The 27,569-nt window shown below is 35.5% G+C and overlaps 1 protein-coding gene across 9 annotated transcripts in view; it reads left to right on the top strand.

Moving 5' to 3' along the window:
* Positions 1–23,672, top strand: part of LOC122637502 (chaoptin-like) — a 68,539-nt gene extending 44,867 nt beyond the window's left edge. For 8 of the 9 annotated variants that reach the window (XM_043829669.1, XM_043829665.1, XM_043829664.1 and 5 more), the window contains 4 exons: positions 16,601–16,908; positions 17,173–20,265; positions 21,342–21,685; positions 21,775–23,672. In XM_043829669.1, coding sequence (XP_043685604.1) covers positions 16,659–16,908; positions 17,173–20,265; positions 21,342–21,685; positions 21,775–22,317 — 4,230 coding nt within the window. In that variant the 5' untranslated portion in view covers positions 16,601–16,658 and the 3' untranslated portion in view covers positions 22,318–23,672. Of the gene's footprint in view, positions 1–15,934; positions 16,132–16,600; positions 16,909–17,172; positions 20,266–21,341; positions 21,686–21,774 lie in introns of those variants that run through there. The other variant, XM_043829670.1, reaches the window with a different exon arrangement.
* Positions 23,673–27,569: the final 3,897 nt, after the last annotated feature.

Genomic DNA, 27,569 nt, shown 5'->3' with positions numbered 1-27,569 from the left:
CTCTCTCTCTCTCTCTCTCTCTCTCTATACATATATGTATATCCATTCCTATCCGTCTGTCTGTCTCTCCCTCTGTTTCACTTTCCTAGTAATACCAAAACGCCACATCAAATCCTGAAGTTGATTTCACGATGGAACTGCTGCCTATCGCTTGCAAACGGACGTCAGCTTTATCGATTCACATGTACAAGCTCGTTCGTTCCTACAAGACAAAGCATTCTGATTGCGCTCTACTAAGCATCGTGCCAATACCGACAGTTTTCTTGTTTATTAGACAAACCCGCAGAGAATAGTTCTCTGCGGATTTGTTCTCGACTTAACGAATAGTCCAGAATTCATACTCCCATATGTGAAAATCGAAACAAAATTTTCGTATTAAATTATCCTTTCGTTCTATTACAGTAAACGGAACTTTTCGTTGTATCGAAAGAGTAAAGAAAAAAATAAAAAAGATTATTCGAGAAAATAACGACATAGTATCATCATTATACCGATACCGATGCATACATGTTAGAAACAAGAGAGAGAGAGAGAGAGAGAGAGACAGAGTGCATGGCTGATAAAGTTAAACGACGTGTGTATGCCATCCGGTAAATTTCATGGTTCTGGGAAGTACCGTTAAGTAAAAAAGAGAGACCAGGAGGTTTCAGAAAGAAAAGAAGGTTAAAAAAAAAGTAAGAGAAAAGAAGAGAGAGAGATACATAGAAGATGCGGGTGAAAATTGAATCCCGGGCAAAGATTAGACGGCCTCTAGCTAGTGAGATTGCTTCAAAGAGAACGAAAAAAAAGGATGGAAATAGAAGTGAAGTATGGCGAGCGGGCAACACCCAGCCAGACGAAGAGGAGGTGGAGGATTGGAGATGGAGTTAGAGGTGGAGGTGGAGTAGTGGAAGCGGAGGTAGAGGAGTATGCGTATTCGTTACCAGGAAGCAACAGCAGAGGCATTTTGACGTTTATACCATGATGGCTTCAGCTTTGATGCTTTAACCAAGGATATACTGGGCATTAAATTTTCCTATGTGTGTATGTCTTTCTCTGCCTCTCTCTCTCTCTCTCTCTCTCTTTCTCGCTCTCGGTCTCCTTCTCTCTCTCTATCTATCTCTTTCCATGGGGTATCACAGAGGATATTGAGCAGGATACGTAACTACGAGTTACATCAAGGGTATGTACCTTTCGCAAAGGGCCAACCCCTCTGTTTCTCTCTGATTAAAGTATGAAAATCCACAAAGCGTAGTAACGCTAAGCGAAACGAGCAAGATGAGCTCTAGAAAGGGTAAGTTGAGAGAGGCTTGCTAGCCAGCAATGTATAAGCATTAACGACCTCGAAATGAGAAAAATTTAACGATTTTGTTCAAAAGCATCATCCTAACGATTCTACCGATCTTCCTTCCCTTACCCTATTCATTCCTTTTGCCCTTTCCTTCATTTATTTTCATCGAACGAGTACATAATCATCTTTGAAGAACGCAGACTTTATATACGTACCTAAATCTACATGTACACGTTTGCGTATATATATAGGTGCTCATCGTGAAACTTTTTATTCAAACTTAAATTACAAACCGTTAGAATGAATAATAAATCGAAAGCTCCGGTTTCCTCTTTAATTTTCCTATATCCCGCATTTTTGTTGTTTCGAAACGGTGCAGCAGTTTCCGGATTATTATAAACATTATTTGCGGTAATTGCATTCTTTATTCATACGAACGCTTTGTTAGCTTCGAGACGTATAACTTCACGATGTCGGAATCCTTTCTTTGTGAATACCCATGTACGTAGCTCTCTACTCGCGTTAATAAGAAATGTAAAGGGAAAGAGAAAGAGAGAGAGAGAGAGAGAGAGAGAGAGAGAGAGAGAGAGAGAGAAATAGAGAGAAAGAGAGAGAAAGAGAGAGAGAGGGGGGGGGGGGGCGAACTTGGTTGCGAAGTACAACACAAATGGTGCTTCGGGGAATTGACGAAAAGGTTTCCCTTAGATTCGAGATTAGAACTATTTCGTAAGCAACTAACACCTCGAACGCCTATAATCAATTTTATAAGGAAATCCCTGTTCCCAAATAATTTAAAGCTGAAAGAGAGGAATAGGTAGAGTTCAAAGATTTATTTACAATAAATAATAAATAAAGATTTCAATCAATGTTACGGAGCAGTAATAAGAATTTTACAGGAATAAATAAATTCCAGTTGATTATAGTCGTACGTTAATTCGGTGCATTATTAAGCATATCTACAAAATACACACCCGCATGCACCAACTTGAAACGCGCAGATATATACATTTTTCTCTCTCTTTCCCTCTCGCTCTCTTTCTTCGGCCGGTTGGCGTAAACCCAACTAATCCCACAGACATAAACCGATCCGCTAAGTAGATCCTTTTGCCGAGGATTCTCGTGATGACCCAGCTTACACATTTCTGTCTCTCCTGGATTTCGTCCAGAAAACAAGTAAACGGTTCCCCGCTAGCTGTTAATTTATTTAAACATTATCATTGTTTTTGTTATTTTATTATTTATCCATTCATATACTCGTATTTGGAATAAAGTTATAACAAAAATTTTCTCTTCTAATTTCAATGGTACAATTTAAAAAAAAAAAAAGAAAAAAAAAAGAGTCGAAAAGCTTTATTCGACGAGTTTGTCTTAAGAAAAATTGTTTCGGCAAAGAAAGGAAGAAAAAAAGTCGTGAAAAAGAAAGAAATGCATGATCGCGAAGAACGTTGAAACGAAGAGAGACCTGAGCAGAAAGAACACGAAGAAAAGCGAAAATGAAAATGCAGCGTAGGAAGGTTTTCACGCAGGAAGGAAAAAGGGTATAATGTATGGCGCTAGGAAGAGGGAAGCGTTATATTCCCAGTTTTAGAATCGGATAAAGGAACGTACTCCATGTCCGAATAATAAAAACTGCGCTATTCTCATAACTAGCTACCTACCTACCTACCTACCTACACTGATTTTTAGTTTTCTTGTCAGGAATATTATTATTCGAGTACGTATGAATCTTTTCAGAATAAAAAATATTTTATAATTTCATTTCTACTTTAAAGAATAAGAAGAATAGAGGAAATAAAAGATCTTCGAATCGGTAATTGAAAATACCGCCAACATGGATAAGAAAATATGGAAATCATTCGAAGTTATATCACGAGAGAACCCACACCGAAAACTATCTACGTTGGATGGCAACGTATATAAGCGTAAAAATATTTCACGCTACCTCGACGTTTACCTTTAAATTAGCTCGGGGGAAAGGTCGGTGTATGAGAATCGTGCTCGCTCCGTCGTTCCAAGATTAAACTTGCAGCAATATAAATGATTATTATCGTCAAGCGTGTATCGGGCCACTTTCTATAACAAATCCCGAGAGTAATTTTCGTTCTCTCGAATCGATACTCAAGCCAGGATGGCCCTTTGTTTCCGTCAGTCTCGTATTAAAAAAAGAAAAAAAAAAAGAAGAAGAAAACGACTCGGAAAGACTATTAGATTAATGAAGTTAACTTTTAACTCCATTATGTGGCCGACTTATGAAATATAAATTGTAAAATATCATTGAGCAATGAAATTAAGTTCGGGATAAAAACACGTTAAATATTCAACCTTTTAGTAATTTTAATTCTAAAAATATTTCCACGGATTCCATAGATAGGAATTCTCAATTTGGAGATCTATCGAAAAGCTCCAGAAAGGGCACTGAATTTCGGGTTATCCACGAATGACAAGGAAAGAACGAGTTTCAACGGCAAGGCAGAAGCCAACGGTAGGAAATCGAAGCATGTGGTCGACTGAATGGGAATCTGCCAATGTCACAGAAATTTTCCGATCACGAACGTATCTAGATACATCCTGGACAGGAAATCGTCTCTCCGAATCGGGTCGTGACCGATTCGAGAACTCGTGCTACATCCGGCCATCTTCCTCGCGTTCCTCTGAAAAATTGGCAAGTAGAAACCGTTTCAACGTTTCAACGAGAGAGAAAAAGTGAGAGATAGTTCGACCTCATTACAATACACCATAAAATTCGAAGAATTTATTGCAACGCGATAATTTTACTCGATCTGGATTTACTTAAATTTATCGAAAAATGTCAAACGCTTCGACGGCCGGACAAAAAAAAAACACGAAGTTTGCTTTTTCGTTCACTTCATAAAATATGTACCTATGTTGGCGGCTATGTAACAACACGTCCACAAAATGAATCCAACGAGCGAACGGTGAGAGAGCAATTATAAATCACCTGTGTTTCGATCGAAGTGGAATTACTGGGCGTGCGGTAGCCCGTCAAACTTTCTCGATTGCCAAACGAAATGCGAGCTTTAAAGCTCGTTTCACATGGGCACTCGCGGTTACGCTCGCCAAAGTGTGCTTTCATCGAAATAATTCTCGATCCATTTTTACGTATAAAAGGCTAATTGATATTTCACCGATCTACGCCGACGAGTGGAGTGTCGTTATTAACGTTGATGCGTATAACAAGAGTACTCACTTTGCTGATGTCCACTAAAACGCTGTCCCTCCCACTCTTTCTCTTTCTCTCTCTCTCTCCTCTCTCTCTCTCTCTCTCTCTCGTTTAGTCCTGCTCTCAACGTTTCGGAATGTATAGTATCGAATCGACAATTGCTCTTAAATCGATGAAACTATCATATCTGTATATACATTTAATATTCACACAAATATAAGAATGATAGTTTGGGAATATTAATTTATATTTACCATTACTGTGTTTCGATCAGTCAGTATTACGCCCATACGATCGTTCAGGACAAAAAGCATAATTTCGTATTCATCCAAAGCTTTCTATTTTTCTTTTGTTCTACAATTAATTACATATTACGTAGTTAGCGAAACATGGAAAAAATTATATTCATTTGTTACATTCATTCTGAATCGGTTTGAAAACATGTTTCTGTATTTATGTCTGATAATCTTGCATAATGTGATTCATCTAGTATTCTAAATAAGTTTTTATGTCTTTATAGCAATCTTTGTTCGATACGATTACAAATTTGTATTTAATTTTTGTAACTTAAAAATTTACGTGAACTATGGACATTTAAGAAACAATACAAATTTAATAGATTTTGTTAGAATTCGTAAAAACAGTTCTAACATTGGGTAGAGTCCGGAACTCAAACTCCGATCTATCGTTTTGCGAGTGGCTGCTGTAACCATCAAGTTACCCAGGCCCTTCTGTCAATCTCCCCATAAATCCCTACTTATATGAAATGGAGGTGATCGCCCCCAAATATCGATATGAAAAAGTTTATTTTTTGCCGAAATATCACTAAAATCCTCGACCCGGCCTACTATGGATGATCATATTTGGACCTACTAAAGGAAGTGAACATATCTATAACGAATAACGATTTAGGTTATTTTATTCATTTTGAGTGAGTTGGGCAAATAAATTTAACATTAATGTAAAGTTAAGTTTGTCAAGAAGCGATATACATAATATGGTGGTACTTTTTTAAAAGTCACTTCAAAGTTTATAAAAATGTTATATACAAAATTAAGAAAAAAATTGTTATTATTCCATTACAATTATTTATTAATTTTAAAGGGTACTTCAGTATTAAAATAAAATAAAAGGAACAAATATTACGCGTATGCCACTTGTTTGATAATTTTTGGATGAAACTTCCCGTTTGCGTTTTAACAATAATTAAATACATTCAATAAAAATAATTAATTATTATAATAATAATGATTATATATATAATCGATTATTTGTATTGAACTAGAATCTATGAATTGAATTACAAATTATATTTCGTTATTAATATTTCTTAGATCTAAGATTTTTTTAAATCTTAGATACGGAATTTTTGATATTTTGTCCGTTTTACGAAATACTGTGAGCAAAGCAGAAGGTAAAGATCTACGTAGATAACCTTATCTCGAAAGAAGATGGACGTCGGTAAACGGGATTGGTCAGCCGAAAACCATTCGAACTTTAAATCGGCCGTAGCCAAGAGAAGGTACCATCTCTCTTTCTTTCCTTCGTGCCTTCGCTATCCTAGCCTAAGTTACTGCACGTACAACGAGAGCAGTAAATTTTCGAGAAGCTATCACGTCGAAGCAGGTCGAAACTATTCCACGTAAGGACTCGAAGGAGTCCTTGAGTTAGGTAAAGCGATGTCAGAAGGAATGACCGGTTGGAAGATCAGCGATTTCCGGAGAACGAGGCCGAAAGGAGATTACGTATGTGCCAATACTCTTGGAATCTGAGAATCGGAGACTTCTCGTTTTCCAACAGCACACCTACGTTAGGACCTTCCACACATACACTTGCACGTATATACATAAACTTAACAGGAACATCGTTTCTTTTTCACTACGCGAAAGGTTGCCCCCGTTGCCCCCAAAAAGAAAGTACTTTCGTTGATCGAGCGTTAGTACTTTTCTACCAAAATACTTCGCATTTGTTTTCTCGCCATACAATTGGCCTTCCGGAGAGAAGTTACAGCTTTTTCTCTTCCTCTCTGTTTCTCTCGTTCGCTCTCTTCCATTTTACGTGAAAATTACAGCCGAGAGAAAATCGTAAAATTAAATGAATAAATAGAAGCAAATGCGTACGAATTATTCCGATCGTAACGATATCACATTGTTACTATTGAAAATCGCCAATATTACGTACAACCCGTGAGTGTTTCTCTAATTAACTAATTTCGGTAATTCGTTTATCCGTGAGGGGGAGAGATTCAACGTGTATCGACATCTATATACACACTGTAACGCGAAATGTCTGTCACGGATTTTTGGATTATACGATGCAAAATCTCGGCTTTGGCGAAAGAGTAAGAAGAAACATTCATGACGAATCGTGTGTACTGAAAACTGCATGAGTTTCTACCGTTCTTCCCTCTTCCTTCCTTCGCTCTATCTCACAGCTCAGATTGAGTAGGAAGGAAACATTCAAATCACGTTCGCACTCGTCACAACGCCCTTTAAATCGAGGTATTTCAGACGAATGTCGCGTACTCGAAGGAATTCACAAAATGTATTACTGTCTAGGCTAATTCAAGTGGTAGACATTCAAAAGGACAAGTCTCTCTCTCTCTCTCTCTCTCTCTCTCTCTCTTTCTCTCTCTCTCCGTTTCTCATATTCGTGTTTCATCGACTAACGGAACTCACCAGGAAGAACGTATTATTCTCAACTTGATCCATCTAATCTCTACATATTACTCAGAGATCAGAGGAATGGTTAATTTCGTTGATAACTTTCTTTCACCAAGAATAAATTATACATTTGACGGTAACGAATTGGGAATAAGTTTGATTGGATTGCATTTGAGGAAGATCGATTTCTCGATTGATGTGAAACTCGGAATAAATCGACGAAGATTCACTCTCTATTTTCTCTCTTTTCCTATCCTTTTTCTTAATATATTCTTGATTCTATTTCTATCTCTATTCGCCTGCCTCCCTTTCTTTCTCTCTCTCTCTCTCTTTTTCTCTTATTGTATTCTTCGGTCTTTTCATCTATCACTATCTATCACACTTTCTTTCTCGCCAGATTCCTCTCTGGCCTCTTACCCTCTATACCATCTCTTTTAAGCCTCCGTAGTAAAGACAAAAAGATGAAAAAGTAGGGTCGACGGTAATCCAAACTGGGACACTATGGATTCACTCGAAGCTTCGGTCTGAGGAGCCTCTCTCGAGCCACTTCCGTTCACGATCTCCGGAGGCGAAAACGTTTGAGAAAGGGGATAGGCTTTGCGGAAATTGGAAGTTTCTTCTTTCTCTTTGCCGTGGAGGAACAAGGTAAACCGTTTAAAAGGCGATGCGGAGACAGAAAGAGAGGGAGAGAGAAAGAAAGAAGCCAATAACCCGCGAGCGACTGGATTTTGCGGGCACAGGGGATTCCAGATGGAAAGAAGGAAACAGAAAGAGAGAGAAACAGAGATCTTCTCGAAGTTGATTCGTCTTTCTATCAAGAGCGACGAATCAAGCGTGTTCTTGATGAACAGCTTAAACTATTCTTCACAAGTAATCATTTTCGTAAATCCTCCAGATTGTTCGAATTAATGTAATTAATATTCTTGTTAAAATATGGTGCCAGAATAAATAAATATCAGTTTATATTTTTTTGATAATATTGCTTGTGAACGCGATCAATCAGTAGGAAACTTTCTTAAAACTTCTATGATAGGCAACATCGATGTACAGATATGTAAATGTGTGTTGCCTACTATTAGGGGCTTAAGATATTAATCCAAACGAAATTATTGAGTTATATATATAAATGATGTACTTCGTTATCCTGAGAAAGGTAGAATCATTTGTCCGTGATGATACATTCTGACGATATTTCACGGAGTACAAAGTTTCGTCGGGGATAAAAGAAAGGACCTTGACAGCTCACATAAGCGATAGCTCGAAGAAGACGTTAAGAAGATACGTAGTGGATAAGGAGGATGGGTAATCTTTCATGGCGCAGTCAGGATTCACAAGGGAGGAAGAGAGGTGGAAAAAGAAAGAAATAAAGAAAAGGTGTATAGCGAATACCGAGCTTTTAAGATATATCTATATATCATGCAACGAGTATTATATGAAGTGGCACATATGAGAAAAAAGAAGAAAGTGATAAAACACGAGAGGGTTTTTTACAATTTCCCTCTGTTTTATGAAGATTTCAATATATATATATATGGACATATATATATGTGTGTGTATATGTATACTTTATATATATATATATATACACATACTACATTATTAACTAGGACACAGATTAATAATTTCCTCATATATATCATTTTTAATTAATCATTTGCCGCTCTACTTTATATACCTTTCAAATTTGGAAATCGTTCCGAGTTAGTAATATAAATACGCGAACTGTGAATTTATGAATCAGCATTTTATCAAATAATACGTCTTCATGATCATTTCTCGATCATTTTTCGAGTTTGACACTTTTCAATGATTTCCAATATAGGCGTTACGGATTATCAATGGAAATCTTCACTACTTGTCATCATTTACTTACAGAAAATCTCATTATTCTGACGCTGTCCAGAAACCATTTATGATGGAAAAGCTTCGAGTCGAACAGAACAAAGAACACGCAGAAAATTTCTTATTGCTCGACAAGAAGATGGATGTATTTTTCTTTTACGACTATATTCGTATCTACATAGCTCTTTCTCTCTTTCTCTGTGTGTGTGAATATATATGAATATTACATGTATCAATATATATAGTGTGTAAATATGGATGATATACACCTATATATATATATATATATATATATATATATATATATATATATATATATATGGATGATTCTACAAAAATAGAAATTGTTTGCTTTTTACTTATTATACTTTAATTATCATTTAATTGGATTATATTTTCAATACAAAGGAGGATAATAACTGTGAGTATATAGGCAAATAATGAAAAACGGGCAAAGAGTAGCATATTTATTTTTAAAAATTATATTATAAAAAATTCTCAGTTTTCTGTTGAATTGCAAATCCCATTAAATTATAACAAATGGTTACAAAATAATTTTAGAATTATATACAATTATATGTATAAATTATATATAAACGATCACAAATATGTCTTAAAACTAATTTACATTAGTCACTAATATCGACAACAGTTTTATTTATTTTATTAAATTCTATGTTATTGATAGATAACATTATTAAACTTTGTTCCAAGTTTTAATTCTCAATTCCCTGATATTAGAATCATTTGCATTATAATGCCATGTACGCTCTTAACGAAATAGCCACTTGAATCGAATGAATAAGTTTGAAGTGCAGTTAGTCCGCGTCATAAGTTTAGCGACGAGTCGTTATTTTTATTCATTTTATCTCGCTTGATCTGTTGAACATAGTTGATTTTTAATTGGTAAGTATTATTTTAAAACTTTATTGTTATTAATAACTTTCATTTGATCTAAATTATGTATAAGTTTAACTTACAAATTTTCTTTAACAATTTAAATCTCAATATAATTTAAACGAGATTTTTTTAATTTATAATACATTTTTATACATTTATAATATATTTATAATATTTTTATAGATTTATAATATTTTTTAAGTTTTAAGATATTTTTAAATTTATATGTACAAAATTATCCAGCCCCTGAGAGACAATGTAATAAATTGAGCATTAACGAGGGAATTGATAAATGTATATTAAAACGAATATATTTTTATATTTATTCTTTAAAAAGATATAAATAAGTTTATTAAGGACAGTTAAAAAAATATATATACATATATAAATAATATATATTTTATATATATATATTTATGTAATATTCATTTATTTTTTTTTATTTCTATATCAAAATTTATAAAATATAGTATATATTTAACATGTATATTTGATATATATTTATAATATATTTAATATTAGTTAAATATTCAAAATCAACTTTTAGCAAATTGTGATGCAATAAATTAGTTTTCGTAGTTTATTGGAAGCGATTCATTTCTTTTAGTTTTATACATATATATTTCCAACTTCAGAAATAACTTTGGTTTTGTACGTTTATACGTGATTCTGAAAGGAATTTTCTTGTCTCACATAAAATAGACGACGTGGATTTCCACTCTTTCCATCACACTAATGAATTGTCAGTTCTCTTTAACAAAAATTTATTGAAGTATATATTTGATAAAGTAATTTGAGATATATGACATTTGTTTGTAATAATCCTCCTCCAAACATTTTTGTGAATTCTATTTTAGCGAAATAAAAGCGTACTATTTTGAGAGAAATTGATGTAGGATGAGCAAATATTTTTTTTTTATTTTACGATAAATATGACATTTTAATATTAGTTTTGTTGTATGTACGTGAACTTTTTTTATTTTCTAAAAATTTACAGAATCATGCGGTATTCAATTGAATCATCGATCAAATATTCAATCTAGCAAAATATCAAAAAACCAATTCCCTGTTCCGGAATTATTTTGTTAAGAATAATAGTTAATTTACTTTTAAAATAACAGAAATAAAAATTATTTTCGTGTTAATTGCACAGGTTTTCTAATTATTCTCCTATGAAAGGGATAAACTTGAGATTATAAGTATAGAAGAATGTCTTTTTTTCCTTTTTTTGGTAAAAGAGATACGAGTTCTTATTTAAACTATAAAGTTTCAAATACTTACTCTTTAATTTTCTACTTATATTCCATTCTTTCGAAAATCTTTTTAGTTCCCTAAGTATATTTTTTGAAAAAAATGTTCATAAAATCATAGATACATATTTTTTTGTAACATTAATAATACATTTCGTCGCATGTCATAAACCAGTTAAAATCCATCAAAAATATTGAAAGGGATGTGCACAAAAAAAACTATTAAATAATTCCTATTTCTGTAAAATCAGCTGTATACAACGTATTTTATTTTTATGTATGCATAATATTATATATATACATATATATACGAATGAGTTGTGTATATAAATATAAAAGTGTGTTTTTTTATGCATGTACAATATAAAATATTCGAACGGACGCTCGTTGTACATATATACACGCATATATAAATATATACGTATATGTCTATAGAATATTACAAATGAACAGATACAAATATATGTATATGTGTTTTTGTATATAGGTACAAGACCAGCTTCCTCTCGCCACAGCGTTAAAATCGTTTCACGTAGAAGCAAAACGTTTCCGCGCTTTATTACCACGAGCTATTGCGTGAGAGAGTCTGAGCTTGCACGTATGCGCAAGAAAGTCTACGCGGCCGGTCGTTGCTCTCGAGGAACGTACTACCGTGCACGCGTTTAGATCAAAATGATGTCTGCCTCGTAAAGTGCACTTATCACGTGGGGAGATAGAGAGAGAGAGAGAGAGAGAGAGAGAGAGAGAGAGAGAGAGAGAGAGTGAGAGAAAGAGTGGGAGGGGGAGAAAGAGTAAAAGGAAGATGAATTCTTAACCACTTCTTTCTCTCGATGCATTTTAATTCTCGCCTCGTAACGTCCCACTATGCTGATATATTTCTATTCCCAGGAGTAATAACTAATTTTTGTCGAGCTTTTTTTTTTCCCCTCTTTCTCTCCGGTAAATATTCCTCGTTAAAAAGCACGTGATACGTACTGCTTTTCGTTAAAGATCCGTCGTGAATTAATTTATTTTAAAACATTAATAAAAATCATTTTGAATAAGAAATTTTCTCGGAGTAGTTACGTAGTTAAAAAATATTATGAAATCTATTGCATGGTGGATAAAAATGAGTACGTACAAAAATAAAATTAAACGCGAATTAAGCGGTGAAATTTATTACAAAAAGGAAAAAAAGAAACAGAAGAATAAATACAAGGAAATTAATTGAAATAAAAAGATCAATACGTTGCGTATGGAATGAATAAAAAAGAAAAAGAGATAAAGAGAAAAAGAGAGAGAGAGAGAGAGACGAAGAAGGAGAGAGAAGAAAATAAAAATGGCATATCATGGGACAGTGACTTTGAAAATATAGTCTATAACGATCATGTAATAAAAGAGTTTAATGAACCATCGAGACTATATAACCGGAATCTAATAAAATATATCTACTTTCTGTATCTTTAGGAACTCGTAGGTTTCACGTAAAGGGTAAAAGTTCCTGTTATTTTATATCATTCGTCATAAAACGATAGGAAAAGAATAGAACTTGAAAGTGAGTACATCATTCGAATGATATCGTTCTAGTAAGAGAAAGTTTTATGATGCTTTGAAAAAGTTTTCACTACTCGATATTTATTAATACTCCGTTGTCAAATTAGGAAGAGGTTCGTAAATAGCCTTCTCTAAATCGATACAAAAATTTGCATACTCAATATTTCTCTCTCTCTCTCTCTCTCTCTCTCTCTCTCTCTCTCTCTCTCTCTATCTATCTATCTATCTATCTATCTATCTATCTATCTATCTATCTCTCTCTCTCTATCTCTCTCTCTCTCTCTCGTTTTCGTCCTCGCTCTTTTTTTGCGACTTAAGGTGAATTAAATCGAGCGAGACCGCTATAAACCGATACCACTACCCATAAAACATTCTGCAAACTGAATTCAAAATGGCGAACTTTTCGCAACGAAAGGTGACCGCGAGTTGCAGCTGCATACGAAGAAAGAACTACCCTTTAAAATGGTTTTCCTCTCTTGCAACTTTCTACGACCTCTCGTTGCGAGGATATTCGCTTGGAGGAATCGCGATTCCGAGAATTTATACGGACGGCGAATATCCACGAATGAATGGGAAGAACGCCTTCCGACGAGAAATGCGAGGATATCAAACCTGTCCACCGGGTTTTTCTTCCTCCATATACCTAAATTAATTCTACTATTTCGACAAATTTCGACAAATTTTATTGATGGGACAAACAAATTTTCGTTATTCACTGATGCATATAATCGATCGATTGCCTGTTAAATAACTATTCATGTATATAGTTTATCGACGAATGTATTGATACGCGGCAGATGTTTTTTATAAAATAAATAATTAAAAATAAAATAAACATATCTACTATGAAAAAAAGGAGAGTAAAAATCTAAGGTAAAATTAAAATTCTAAAACGTAAATACAAAAATGATATTTATTTCGCTCGGGTCTCCTCGATACCGATCCTCAAAACGCGTCCTAAAAACAAAAAACACAAACTAATATCATGTTCTATCGATTTACCAAAACCTCTTCATGCATTTATTTCGATGGAGTCAAATACTTTATCTCTCTTTATTAGCTAAGAACAACTTACACTACTGAATATTGAAACTTTTATATTATTTAAAATTGAAAAGTTAACGAGATAGGTAAAAACTCAAGTAGTTTTAGATAATTTAATGAATTTTAAATAAAACAAACGGAAGGTAGAATACTTTCTTAATAACACAGAGAGAAACAAATGACTTTTTTATTATTCTTTAATTATGAAAGAAATTAAATCTTCATAACGAGTTAACAAGTTAATTAAATGCTAATTTAATGAATCAAATAATCGTAAATTTCTTCTATGGAATCCGTAAAATATAAAAGTAGAAACAGCTATTAACAAAATTTCAACACTTATTACTGTATGAAATATCTATTAACGTTTTTATTTTTGTAAGAAAGTAATACGAAGCAGATAAAACATCCCCAACGAATCTCGGATTATGATGAGCTCGTAGCACCGGATAAAGACATCCGTACTGAGTGTCATAAGTGATTCTTTTTCTCCTCGTGGTTAAAACTCAATTGTAGTACATTGTATTTCATTGATGAATAAAAGATTTGCACAATTAAACACAATTTAACAGAACAAAAAATTAATCTTTACGTATTCCTTACGAAATCGCATCAATTTCTAGTTAGTCGATTTTAAAGAGAAATAATTCAATTCGAATGTTTGACATTTTAAATAGAAAAGAAAAAACAAATTGTTTTGCGCGAAAAAGCAACTTTCTTAGATCAGCTGAGTGACATCGGACGAACGGAGTCATGGTGTTGGTAGGGCACAAGGGATCGACTTTATGCGCGTTAATCGGATTTCCGAGAAAAGCTACTTCTTTCCTCGACTATACCCTCGATAAATACACACAAATATATATATATATATATATATATATATATATATATATATATATATATATTGTAGTAGACTTACGAAGGAACGTCAACCAAACTTTATTAATACTATTTGCAGCTATAGAAGTCCTGCTTTTCGATGAAATATGCAGTCTGAAGTGTTTACATAAAAAGTCATTCCCAATCGAGCTCTTGTAAAAAAACAACTGTATGGCGTATTTCATAAATGAATCCTGAGCTCCTGGAAACAGTCTACTTCCTTTGAGTATACTCAGAATTTCGCTATGCTTGTTCGCAACAATATATGTTATAAATATATGTATATCGTCACTGAAGATGAGCTTAACGCCTTTCTTATGCGTTTCGCAGAAAGCACTGAAGCATTACGTACGATACTTTACGAGCTGAGCCCATAAAAGTGCTTCTCCTATGAAAAACGCGAAGCTGATACAAGAAGTATGAAACATTCTTCCATGAGAAAAAACTGACTATACTCGCACATGTGTTGAGCTTTAAATCGCTTTCTTCAAAGCTTTCTCGAGTTGCCTATACGCGATGCATAATTCGGAGTATAGCGATCCAGAAGTAGAATTAAAAAGTAAAGATGGTCAAACGAAACTATCAAACCATGTATTCTCCTCATCCTTTTCCTCAATTTTATCAGTATTCATCTAAAAAAGAGGAATATTTTTAATACTATGATAAGAATTTTACACATTTTATACTAAGGAGTCATGAAATTTACTTTATCTCAAAAATTATTGATTACAATTATTAATATAAAATGTTAAATACCTCACTTTTTACTTTACATTATTATTTAGTTATTTGCGTTATATAAAATTTTCTTTTCGTTGGCATACGACTTATGATACATTATAAAGTAATATTTATATTTTATTTAATTTTATTTAATCCACTCTGTGGAACTCAATCTTTCTCTCTTCAAAAGAAAACTTCTCCTATTACAAGAGACCATTATAACGTTGAAATTATTTAACTCCAGTTATTAAAAGATTCTATTGCCTACATAAACTTTGTAAAAACAGATCAAATAAAACATTACAAAGAGATCATAAATTTTATATCAACTGTAACGATTGTAACATAGTTAATAAAACACACTTTTATGAAAAATATTTCTCACCACTGAGAAAGTATCTAATCGCTTATTGTATCTGTTCATGGTCTCTCTGAATTCATACGTACGGAAGTGGCAAGAATAAAGTTAAATTAATGTGGCTCTGGCGCGAACTCGTCCCTTGGTTGCTGACTGAGACAGAGATAGACAGAGAGAGAGAGAGAGAGAGAGAGAGAGAGAGAGAGAGAGAGAGAGAGAGAGAGAGAGAGAGAGAGAGAGAGAGAGAGAGAGAGAGAGAGAGAGAGAGAGAGAGAGAGAGAGAGAGAGAGAGAGAGAGAGAGAGAGAGAGAGAGAGAGTGAGGACGGAAAGGGAGGGTTACGCTATACGTTTCCGTTGCATCAAAACCGGACGTTACGCAGACGGGGAGCAGTTAACGTCTACAACGGCAGCAATGTCGCCGCGGGTGACTATTCAACGAACATCCTCCCCTATAGGGTGTTTCCCTGTGAGATTAAATAAACGACGCGTATGTATATCTTCTCTCCCGAGAATATAATGGAAATGCACGCTCAAGATTCTCCCTTCGTCCATCTTATTTACTCGCTTAATTATAACGAACGATATATCTCTGTCTATCTCTTTCTCTCTTTATCTTTAGTGATCTTCACGTTTCAACGAAACTCTCTGTATAACTTTAACTACGATAAGCTTCAAATAAAATTTGCATGCTAAATGTTTCAGTCAAACGAGAACTACGCTTGATTAGATATATTTGTATAATTTTATACGAATGCCATCCGTAAACTGTTAATAAGTTAATTTATTTATCAAAAATACACATGTTTTATATATGTATATGTATAAAATTTAATATGTTTATTACGTACTTAAATGGTTGATAAATCTAAAGTTCAATTTAATTAACGGCTACTTTATTCAGGATAATGTACTCAAAAGAATTACAATTACACGGTACAATTAATTCTGTTTTCCAGATGAAGCTCGTAAACACGAGAGAGTAAAGGGAGCTGCGATCACGGATATGACGATACGATGATGCGAGATCCGCAAAGACGGAAACGAGCTGCTGGGAGTCGGCGAAGCCTGACTCTTATAATTCAGGCTCTGCTGATACAAAATCTCAGTGTACTAAGAGCTATAGGACAAACATCGGAATGTCCACCAACGGAATCCATTCCAGGTTGTCCTTGCTATAATTTCCAGGATGGTCTCTTTCTCGAATGCTCTGGCGCCACGGAGGAGACCCTACGGAGTACTTTGCAAGCTGTTATAACGGCGACTGGTAAGAACGTAATTTAATTATAAGAGAAAATCGTCGATGAGACGAGCATAGAGAAATATTGAAAAAATCAATAGAAATTTTACTAAATCTTACGTGATGTAAACGATGATTACACGATCAAAGTTTCGCGTCGTAGTTTGATAACATGATCGATACATATATCTAATGATATCGTAACGAAATCGAATAATCTTGAAAATCTATTCCCGTCAAAGATAAAAATGCAGAAAGAAAGAAGAACAATTTCCTTTCGAATCTTTTCAGGAGCAGATACGATAATACAGTCGTTGAGCGTCTACGAATTGGATAAAAGCATCGAGATATTGAAAGAAGACTGCTTTCCGGCGGAAACACAAATAAGACATTTGCAAATATCGCATTCGTCGTTGAAAGAGATCAACGAGGTCGCCTTTTCTAATCTGAGGAAAAGTTTAGAATCTCTAGCTCTTTTGTCCGGACGTTTGACACACGTGCCACAGAAAGCGTTGTCCGATTTAAAAAAGCTCGATGCCCTTCACCTTGAATCAAATTTGATTCAAGATCTTTCTTCGTACTGTTTCTATGGTCTGAAATTATTGAAATTGAGTTTAAAGAGCAATCAAATCTTGAAGATATCGGAATACGCGTTCGCCGGACTGGAGGACAGTCTAAGCGATCTGGATCTAGCCGAGAATAAGCTCAAGTTATTTCCGATGGCACCACTTAGGAGACTCGAAAGCTTGGCCTCTCTTCGACTTTCCTATAACGAAATCTCTGAATTACCGGACGATGGTTACAGTCTCCTTGGTTCCTTACTGATTCTCGATCTGAGTAGCAATAATTTTGAAAAATTGTCAGAGAATTGTTTCAGGCCTTGTCCAATATTACATACTCTTTCCCTTTACTACAACTCCATCGAAGCAATTCACAAAGATGCTTTTATATCATTGAAAGACTTGGAATCGATAGACCTAAGTCACAATAAAATAGTTTTTCTCGACGTGACTACTTTTAGAAGCAACGAGAGACTTCGCACGATCGATCTCAGTCACAATCATATCCATTATATAGGCGGAGTATTCGCGAGGCTACCAGAATTGAGAGAACTTTATCTCGCGGAAAATAATATTCTCGAAATTCCTGGAGACGCGTTCGCCGGCAGTGTCAGTCTCGCGGTGGTTTATCTTCAACAAAATGCTATCAGGAGAATCGACGCGAAGGGTTTAGCCAGTCTGACTCAACTGGCACAATTACATCTAAGTAACAATTACATCGAAAAGGTACCGCGAGATTTTCTCGATCATTGTGAAAATCTTTCGTCATTGTCTTTGGATGGCAACAAAATTCGGGAACTTCAACCGGGCACTTTCGTTAAGTTGCATCAATTAAGGGAATTGAGACTGCAGGACAATCAAATAACCGAAGTGAAAAGAGGAGTATTTTCACCGTTACCCTCTTTGCTCGAGCTTCATCTACAGAACAACGCGATCACGGATATGGAGACTGGCGCGTTGAGAACATTGAATAGTCTTCAACACGTTAACTTGCAAGGAAATCAGCTGACGATGCTGGGCGACGTCTTTCAGCTATCCGCTTCCGAATCCTCATCCGGTGGGAGTTCTCTGGTGTCGATTCAATTGGACAGCAATGCTCTGGCCGTGTTGCACAACGATTCTCTACGCGGACAGGCTTCCGTTAGAATTATGTGGCTCGGTCATAATAAATTAACACACTTGCAAGCTCCTCTCTTCCGAGACTTGCTCTTGGTCGAACGACTGTACTTAACGAATAACTCCATATCTAAGATCGAAGATTCCGCGTTCCAACCGATGCAAGCACTGAAATTCCTCGAGCTAAGTATGAATAAGCTCGGTCATGTAACTGCACGCACCTTCTCCGAACTTCACAAGCTCGAGGAATTGTATCTCCAGGACAATGGACTCCGTAGATTGGATCCTTACGCTCTGACGGCTTTGAAAAAATTACGAGTGTTGGATTTGGCGAATAATCATCTCGCCGTACTACAAGACACTATGTTTCAAGAGGATCTACCGATAGAAACGCTCAATTTGAAAAATTGCTCTATAACGAGCGTAGAAAGCGGCGTCTTCGGTGGTCTCCTGAATTTGTCTTATCTCAATTTGGAAGATAATTTGATAACCGCCGGCGCTCTTATTCGTCTGCACGCGCCAGGACTTCGAACGTTGCTCGCCTCCGGGAATAATTTCAGTCACATCATGGAACACAGTCTGAACGGCCTGCCTTCCCTTCAGGAGCTCATCATCGACGATGCACAAATATCGAAATTACCCGAGACTATTTTCCTTTTTAATAGAAATTTGGCACGGCTGCATCTCAATCGGAATCTTCTCAGAGCTCTACCACCTGGCATCTTCGACAGATTGTTATCGCTCCGTGAGATTCGTTTAGATCGCAACCGATTTCTGGACATTCCCTATTCCGCATTGGCAAACGCACTCAACCTCGAAATACTCACATTATCCAACAATGAGATAGTTAATGTGGACGTGGCCAGCTTTGTTAGTTTAAAGTATTTGAGAGAATTGGACTTGAGCCACAATCGGATAGACACAATGTCTGGCTTTGCCATAGCCAATCTATCCCACTTGCTCTCCGTGGATCTAAGTCACAATTACTTAAACGCTTTACCTGCTAACTTCTTCGCACATTCGTCGATGTTACGACGCGTCAACCTATCGGAAAATAAATTCCGACAAATACCAGCGGTCGCTCTATCCGGACAAAATCTCCCCGGTCTCGCCTGGCTGAATCTAACAAGAAATCCGCTCAATAGAATCCACGATCTACCCTCGGAGGCTATGTATCCGATCCTACAAGAGATTCACATATCTGGTACCAATCTGAGCATCGTCACGTCACAAGATTTCGAAGCTTTTCCGGCTCTTCAGCATCTCTTTCTAGGTCAAAATTGCATCCTAAGAGTATCGCCAGGAGCATTTCGTAGCCTACCAAATCTATTGACCCTCCATCTAGGTATGAACAGCCTAGAGATTTTACCGAAAGAGAGGCTCCAAGGTATGGAACATCTGCGAATACTGAATCTCACGCACAATCGATTAAAGGAACTCGAGGAATTTCCAAAGGATCTTAAGTCTCTTCAGGTACTGGACCTATCCTACAACCAGATCGGTATCGTTGGCAAAGTGACGTTCAAGAATTTAATTAGCCTGGTCGAGCTGCATCTCTATGGTAACTGGATAAACGCGATCTCCAGCGAAGCATTTAAGCCTTTGAAGAAACTACGGCTTCTCGATCTAAGTAGAAATTACTTGGAGAACCTTCCGCTGAACGCTTTCCGACCTCTCGAGACACAAATACGAAGTCTTCGAGCCGAAGGTAACTTGAGGTCTTATAAATTAACATGTATACAGTTCTATTCCTCTTTCTCCTCGGTGTTATCCTCAAATATTAGACTCTCCGTGATTACATTTACCGCGAACGTTATTGACGTTTGACAAGTACCAAGTAAACCAATTAATCTCAAAGAAAATTTCCTGAAATTGTAATTTATTAAGTAATTTTTTATAAACGGTTTATATTTATTAATACTTAGAAGAATTGCAATGATTATCAAGTCGTTAACGGTACGGAACCATCAATTAACTTTTTACTTTAGTTCTTACTGTCAAATTGATCAAATTTTATGAATTTAAAAAAATGTATAAACTCTTTAGATTCTTTAGATTGATTTCTCTCGATCTTTTATCTTTTTCTTGTTAATTTCGTATATTAAACAAAGAATTAATTTTTCTTTATACTTTACATTGTATCTATATTCTAGAAATCTTCGGAAATATGTGCATTCTCATTGTTTATAAAAAATTAATTAATAAACTACAATTTCACGAAGTCTTGTTTGAAATTGATTGGCGTACGAATACTTTCTACACCTGTTATAACTACTAACAAAAATTCTTATCATCGACGGATAAGAACTCGATTAACTAATTGCAATACTAGTTATAACGGTAATCATAACAATAAGTGTCCTCTTCTAACATATTCCTGAGTGCATCCGATTTCTTCCAATAAAACGTTCACGCGAATTTCTAAACACAATGTCCAAAACATTTATATGTATAAATCGACTATCGATCCAAGCGAAGTTGCTGCCGGTTGTATTCGCAATCCAATCATATCGCCGGTCACGTACCGTCGTCTCGAATCGATACCCAACATTACGACAATCAAACAAGCCCGGCTTTACTGTCCTACCCCATCCTCTTATCAAAGTTTGCCGGCTAATCTCCCATCGAGCTTTAAGACCTAACAGACGTTCCCTCTAATCTCTTCCACGAAATCTCCGAACACCTGACACCTACTCTCTTTACGAATCATTTTTACCTCTCCACTATCAATCCGAGTATCGATTGAAATAAGATGATAAATCTGATCGAGTCTAACCTTCACAGAAAATCCCTTACATTGCGGATGCGAGTCACAGGAGTTGTGGGAATGGCTGAGGGATCATCAAAAGTTGGTCGGTGGAGTAGGTCGTGGTCGCGGCCGTGGAAGAAACGGTGTCGGAGTGGGTGACGTCGAGGGTGGTTTACTGAAATGTGAGCAGCCACCGGAGCTTCGTGGACTCGTCTTTCTCGATCTCGACCCTCATGCTTTTTGTTCCGCTCCTCTTGTCCTCAAACTTGCGATACAGGACATACAGCCTTTCTCGGTGTTGGTATCGTGGCAAAGCAGAAATCATTCGGGACTTCATGGTTATCAAGTGGCCTATCATGCATTGGATAATGTCGCCGAGGTGAGTGTTAGTTTCTTTCTAAACTTACAAATTCCACAAATGCAAATGAAAAACTGTGATAGAATCGGAGATTAATCGTTGAATTACAGGTACGTGGTAAATTATTAGATCCAAAAGCACGCTCGGTGAAACTGACAAAGCTGTCATCGGACACTCGATACCTGATCTGCGTATTAGGTCTCGGTAGTTGGGGTACACCGATCCCAGAGGATATCGGTGCCTGGCAGTGGAATTCCTCTCATGACGATTTAATCGAAGGATCAACGTTACCGGTTATGTCCGATTCACCAACAAGTCGATGTACCGAGGTTAGAACGTTGGATGCTCCGGATTCGATAGTCGGTGATGGTACCATGAACGATAGAGGAGGTCTCGCTAGTATTCTAACGAGACGCTTGGGTTTGATAGTCGGTAGCTGCATGGGATTCGTTGTCTTTATAGTGTTAATCTCAGTATTAGGTTACATGAAGATGAAGAAGCAAAGGGCTGCCATTAAGAGGGATCAACCGATAGCCTCAAACCCACCGGAGTACATGTCCTACAGGCACTTTTCCTTGCAAAGCGGCGATCGAGCAGAGAATCCATGTCCCAGCTTTATCAGCAACATCGGCACCACACCTTTGAACTCGTAGCACAAGCCGAACGAGTCTCGCAAGCACGAATCTCGCGAGCACGATATTGAGATGAAGAGCGTTTCGACATACACAGGTATCTTCGGCTAACTTATTCGCTATCGAAATAACGACGACCGTCCAAACGTCGAGTAGTCGAGGATATCGGCCCGCTCGGAAAACGAATCTCGGGAAGAGTCTGCTTCTGATCGGTGCGTAAAACATGGACGTTTTTTCATCATGGCACGTTATACAAACACAAAGAAAAACGGACGAGTATATATGTTTCTTTTTCGAGATGTCGCAAAATGTTCGTTTTTCGAAACTCGCCAATAAATTCGAATCCGGACATCGAACTTTCTCATCTACGCGAAAATCAACGTAGAACCATGAACGATTTATCACCACAGAAGATTCTTACGATGCTCGTAAAACTTCTTCTTCTCTCTTCTATTTCTTGTCTTTTTTTTTTTTTTATTTCTTTTTTTCTCTCTTGTTCTTCTTTTTTACATCCTTCAACTCGGACGCTGCCTGGTTAAACTAACTGTGCCAAAAAGGGATCGGAAACTTGCTACTTGCTTTTCTTCCAATCCTTCGAAATCCTCTAAGATCGACCAATCGACAAAGGAGGAAACTTTAAGACGAAGACTTTTGAAATAAATAGACAGAGAAACGCGATAATAGTTAAAGAAGATCGATCGTCCTCCGATCGTTCATATTTACTACCAAGCAACAACGCAACGACTTCCGTAAAACTTCGAATCGCTTGCGCGCGAAGACTGATTTTTTAAGTGGTTTATTCGATTCTCGTCACTACAATACTTCCCGTCTTACGATTTTAAATCTCATCGGTGTACGATATGAAGGAAAGAAATCATTGTAAATAAAATCAAATGAAATAAATGAAAAATAAAGAGAAGGAAACAAAGGAAAATGCGACTTAACGATTGTTCGTACAAACGTGTATATCTAACGAAAAGAAAAACATAAATTAATAAATAAATAAATAAATAAATAAGTAACAAGAAATTCCGTTTCCATAGTGCTGCGAAAGCAATATTACACTTATTCATAACGATAGTTCTTATGAACAGCACTAACGGCGAAATAAAGGAGGTATGTTCGGTTCCGGACACACGGAAAAACACTTTAGAATTAAAGAATTGTCGAAGTTCATGTGTGATTCCTGCCAAACGAAAAAGAAAGAGAGGAAGAGTGAGAGATCAGACGTAATCAATCAATTGCCAAAACTGTTGACTGTGTACGAAAGCGTTACGAAGAATCAGTATATTGTATATAGATAGAGAATATGTATACACTTAACAATTCTTTATTATAGTCTAGGCTTTCGTTTAATAAAAATTCGTCAAAACTAACGATCTTGCTTTTCTTCTTATAATACCTTACTGAAAAAAATACTTTTGATTCTGCTGAAAAAAAGAAACAACAAAGAAAAAAAAAATAAAAGAAAATAATAATATCTCATCTCAAAACGATATCTATCGAGAATACAATCGTCCTAAGATAACGACAACGCACAAGTACTTTTCGTTTGTAAGCCAAAATGTATTATCGGTAAAACGTTTAACATTTACCGTTCGCCATGCGGAAACCAAATGGAATTTCCAAGCGAATTGGCAGCGATCCGTTGAGCCATCTCGTACGACTAATTAATTAATTATAATGGAAGCTTAGCCGGGCCAGCTTAGAGCGAGTTTGCGGTTCGCTTAGGTCTCGTAATTAACTTGGGGTCGAGCGATTCTATCCCTGAACGTCAATCAGTTTCGACCTGGCACATCGAAAACAAAATCAGTCGGCTCTAGGATGTACTGTGAAGCTCTATGTACATACATACGTATATATGTAGGTATTTAAATAGATAGATACGGAAAATACTGACCGATTGAGGTAAGTAGCATCGATTTTGAAAGAATTCACTCCGATTATTTAATAAATCTGTAGAAAGAAAATTTTATATAAACATTATTATAAAAATATAATTATAATAACTATTTCAAATACTTAAGAACATAGGTAAAGTAAATCATCGTTAATTACTTAATCTCCGAGGTAGGAGAAAATGTTCTTTCTTCTTTTTTTTTTTCCTTTTTTTTTTTTTAACCGAGTTCCGAAGTGGAGGATTTCCTCGTTGTATAAAGCATCTCGCGAAGCCCGGAAAGAACGGGGGAACTCGCGTGGCGACCGCGATTGCAATTACAAGTCGTAATTAATTCCGTGGGCTTCGCTCAGACTGTCGCGTGCTGTCGAGGTGAAGATGGAGGACAAGAGAAAAGGAGAGGGAGGGAGAGAGAGAGAGAGACGGAAATAAGTGCTCCCCCTTGTAATCCAGAAGTACCAGTGTGCCGCTAGAACGGCTCGTTTCTGTTATTTCGTAATTAAACGCTCGACTCAATCGACGAAAATTAGCAATTACACGAAATAGTCCAGAGGAACAAAGGGAGAGATAGGAAATGGCTTGTCTCGTTCTTTATTCTCCTTCAAACCTAATTATTATTTTATAAAATTTTTAAACTAAATTCACATTATACGGAGGAATATGATAATTTTCATTTTTTTTTTCTTTTATTGAATATTTTTCCAATTAATACTAATCTTAGTTACGTACTATAAAAATTACGTTTTAATAAAAATAAAATAAATGTGATCACAAGTTAATTGTTATAAAGAAAGTTAAAGTGAAGCAAAACTAAAAATAATTTTAAAGCTTCTCTTTAGACTTTGGTCTTACGCAACGTTCATTCTGCTACGATCTGATTGACAAGCCGAACAAAACAAAATATACGAAGCATAAAAAAAAAACAAAAACATAGCCGTCATATCGTCATGCAAAAATTCATGATAGACATGTGTCTAAATATTTTCCAATATCTCTCTCTCTCTCTCTCTCTGTGTGTTTCTTCTTTTTCTAATTGTTATAGAGGAATAAAGAATTAATCGAAAATAAAAATATGAACAACAAAAAAGGTCACCAATATTTTTCAATCATTTTATTATATGTTACTAAATATCTTTAGCTAATACTATTACTCGAGATGAACACTATCAATCAAAGTCATGCTTCGAAAGTTATCCAACTAGATCTCTATAGAATTCCATGAAGTATCTCCATAATCTTCCTATTCATATTGCCATTCGTAAATCAATTAAACTTGTATGATTTTGTTGATACGATTTCGTTTAATATTTCGATTTCGAATTAACTATTCCACTTAATTTATAAACCATTTCTACTTAATCCTATTATTATATTTTGTTTTCTTATACACATTTCTTTATAATTTTATAAAAGGATTTTTGAGTAATTTACAGAATTATAATTGTTAATAAAGAAATTAATTTATCGCTTTAAAGAATGATAAAAGAAAGAAATGAGCGCGTGTGTACATACCGTAAATGTCTCGGTAGATGTTTGTATATCGCGAAATAGAATGGAGGGGTGGTTGCCGAGGTAGGGTAGTAGTTATAGCTAGTACTTTACAGCCAAGGAAGACTCTGTGTAGAAGCAATTTTATTAAAGTCCGTATCCGCATCTAGCCATAAAGGCTCTTTCTCTCTCTTCCTCTCTTTCTCTCTCTTTCTCTCTTGTTTTCCATCTTTGTATACTTTGCTATATCTTTCAACTTCGTTGAAGGAGTCCACCTACCGAATATTCTCTCTCTTTCTCTCTCTTTTCGCACGTGTATTCACGAACACCAGAGCAATATACGTTGAATTTCTCGACATGGGATATACACAAAGAACGAGAAAGGCTTGCTTACCATGCTCAAGCGATGCACTTGCAGACTAGGAAATTATGCGAGCAACCGAGTTCTCCGTTTTTCCTTGCACTACCCTTCCTTCCGTCTCCTCGACTTCACGACTATTCTCTTTCGCGGTGTCTGACGTTCCTAAAACTTGTATGGAATGTCCTCGCTTAGAAAGCTACTATATTTCCACATTTTGCAAAACGATTGGCTCAATAACTTTTTGGTAATAAGAACGAGAAAAAGAAAGAGAAAATAAAGAAAAGAGAAAAAGAAAAGATGAAGAATAATGGAATGCTTTGAAGAAAAAAAATTATTGACGTTCGATTATTAACTACTTCTAAACGAACGAATAGAAAAAAGAGAGAGGAAAGATAAATCGAACGAAATTATATGTGGCAACGAAAATATATTGATATAATATCGTAACTCTTTATAAACGCCATTTAACTTCAAAATAACACACTCGTAACAAAGTATCTTTTTCGAATATTAAGTTATTTTTTCGAATATTAATTTATTATTAAATTTTCAAAATATTAATTAATAGTTCATATCCGGAAATTATTATTATTATTAACAAACGTTATTGTTACTATATATAAAAAGAAAAACTAAACTCTTTAGTTTTTCTCTTTAGTTACGCGCTCTTTACAAACGCGTAACTTTTTAAAAATTTAACTAATTAGAAGGATTATTTTACTAGATGACGCGTAAAAAAGATTGTTGAAAAAACAGGGATTTGTCGAAAAAAAAAAGTAAAGATTGCTTTTCACAACTTTTTTATTTAAGGCTATAATAAAAATGTAAACATCATATTTCAAAGATTTATTTCTGCAATATACATAATAAAACTTTCATTATCGACTATATATAAATTATAAATTATATTTTTATAAAGTCATTATATACTAAATAATAATAATTTTATAAAGTTATTATCTATTAAATATATATCTATATAATACTGAATGGTATGACAGATATAAACTATAATCTTTATATGTGATTTGAAATCATTCAGAGATTCAGAGATTCTCGAAAACGTCGAATATTTCTCTTTACCTTTCTTTTTTTTTTTCAACGAGTCTCTCGACAAGTAGTACTTAACGGTATGACGTGACTCACCCCTGTATAGTCGGAAAATCAGTGTCCATCGAGAGAAGGTGAAATAGGATAGAAAGACGCCGCTTAAAATGCTCCCGCGCAAGTCGTAATCTCATTTGGAATGATTCCATTCTCTCGGGTTGATCCTCCCAGGGACGAGGAAAGTGGTCTAGGAGCGAGAAATGCCATCGTGAAGAGGCGATAGAACCATCCTTGCGTGAGAAGAACCGATCCGGAATCAAAGGAACGGATGGAAACTGCTTTTTCATCGCTCCTACTCTAACTTTTATTGTACATAAATCATAATCTCGATCCATTTTCCTCGATATCGAGAGGCACCGCCTAGATGACACGATCGATTCGAGAGAAGTATTTATTTTACTCATCTGAACGAGTACGCTT

Source organism: Vespula pensylvanica, chromosome 2, assembly GCF_014466175.1.
Source record: "Vespula pensylvanica isolate Volc-1 chromosome 2, ASM1446617v1, whole genome shotgun sequence".
NCBI classification, from domain to species: Eukaryota; Metazoa; Arthropoda; class Insecta; order Hymenoptera; family Vespidae; genus Vespula; species Vespula pensylvanica.
This window is presented reverse-complemented; position numbering and strand designations above follow the sequence as displayed.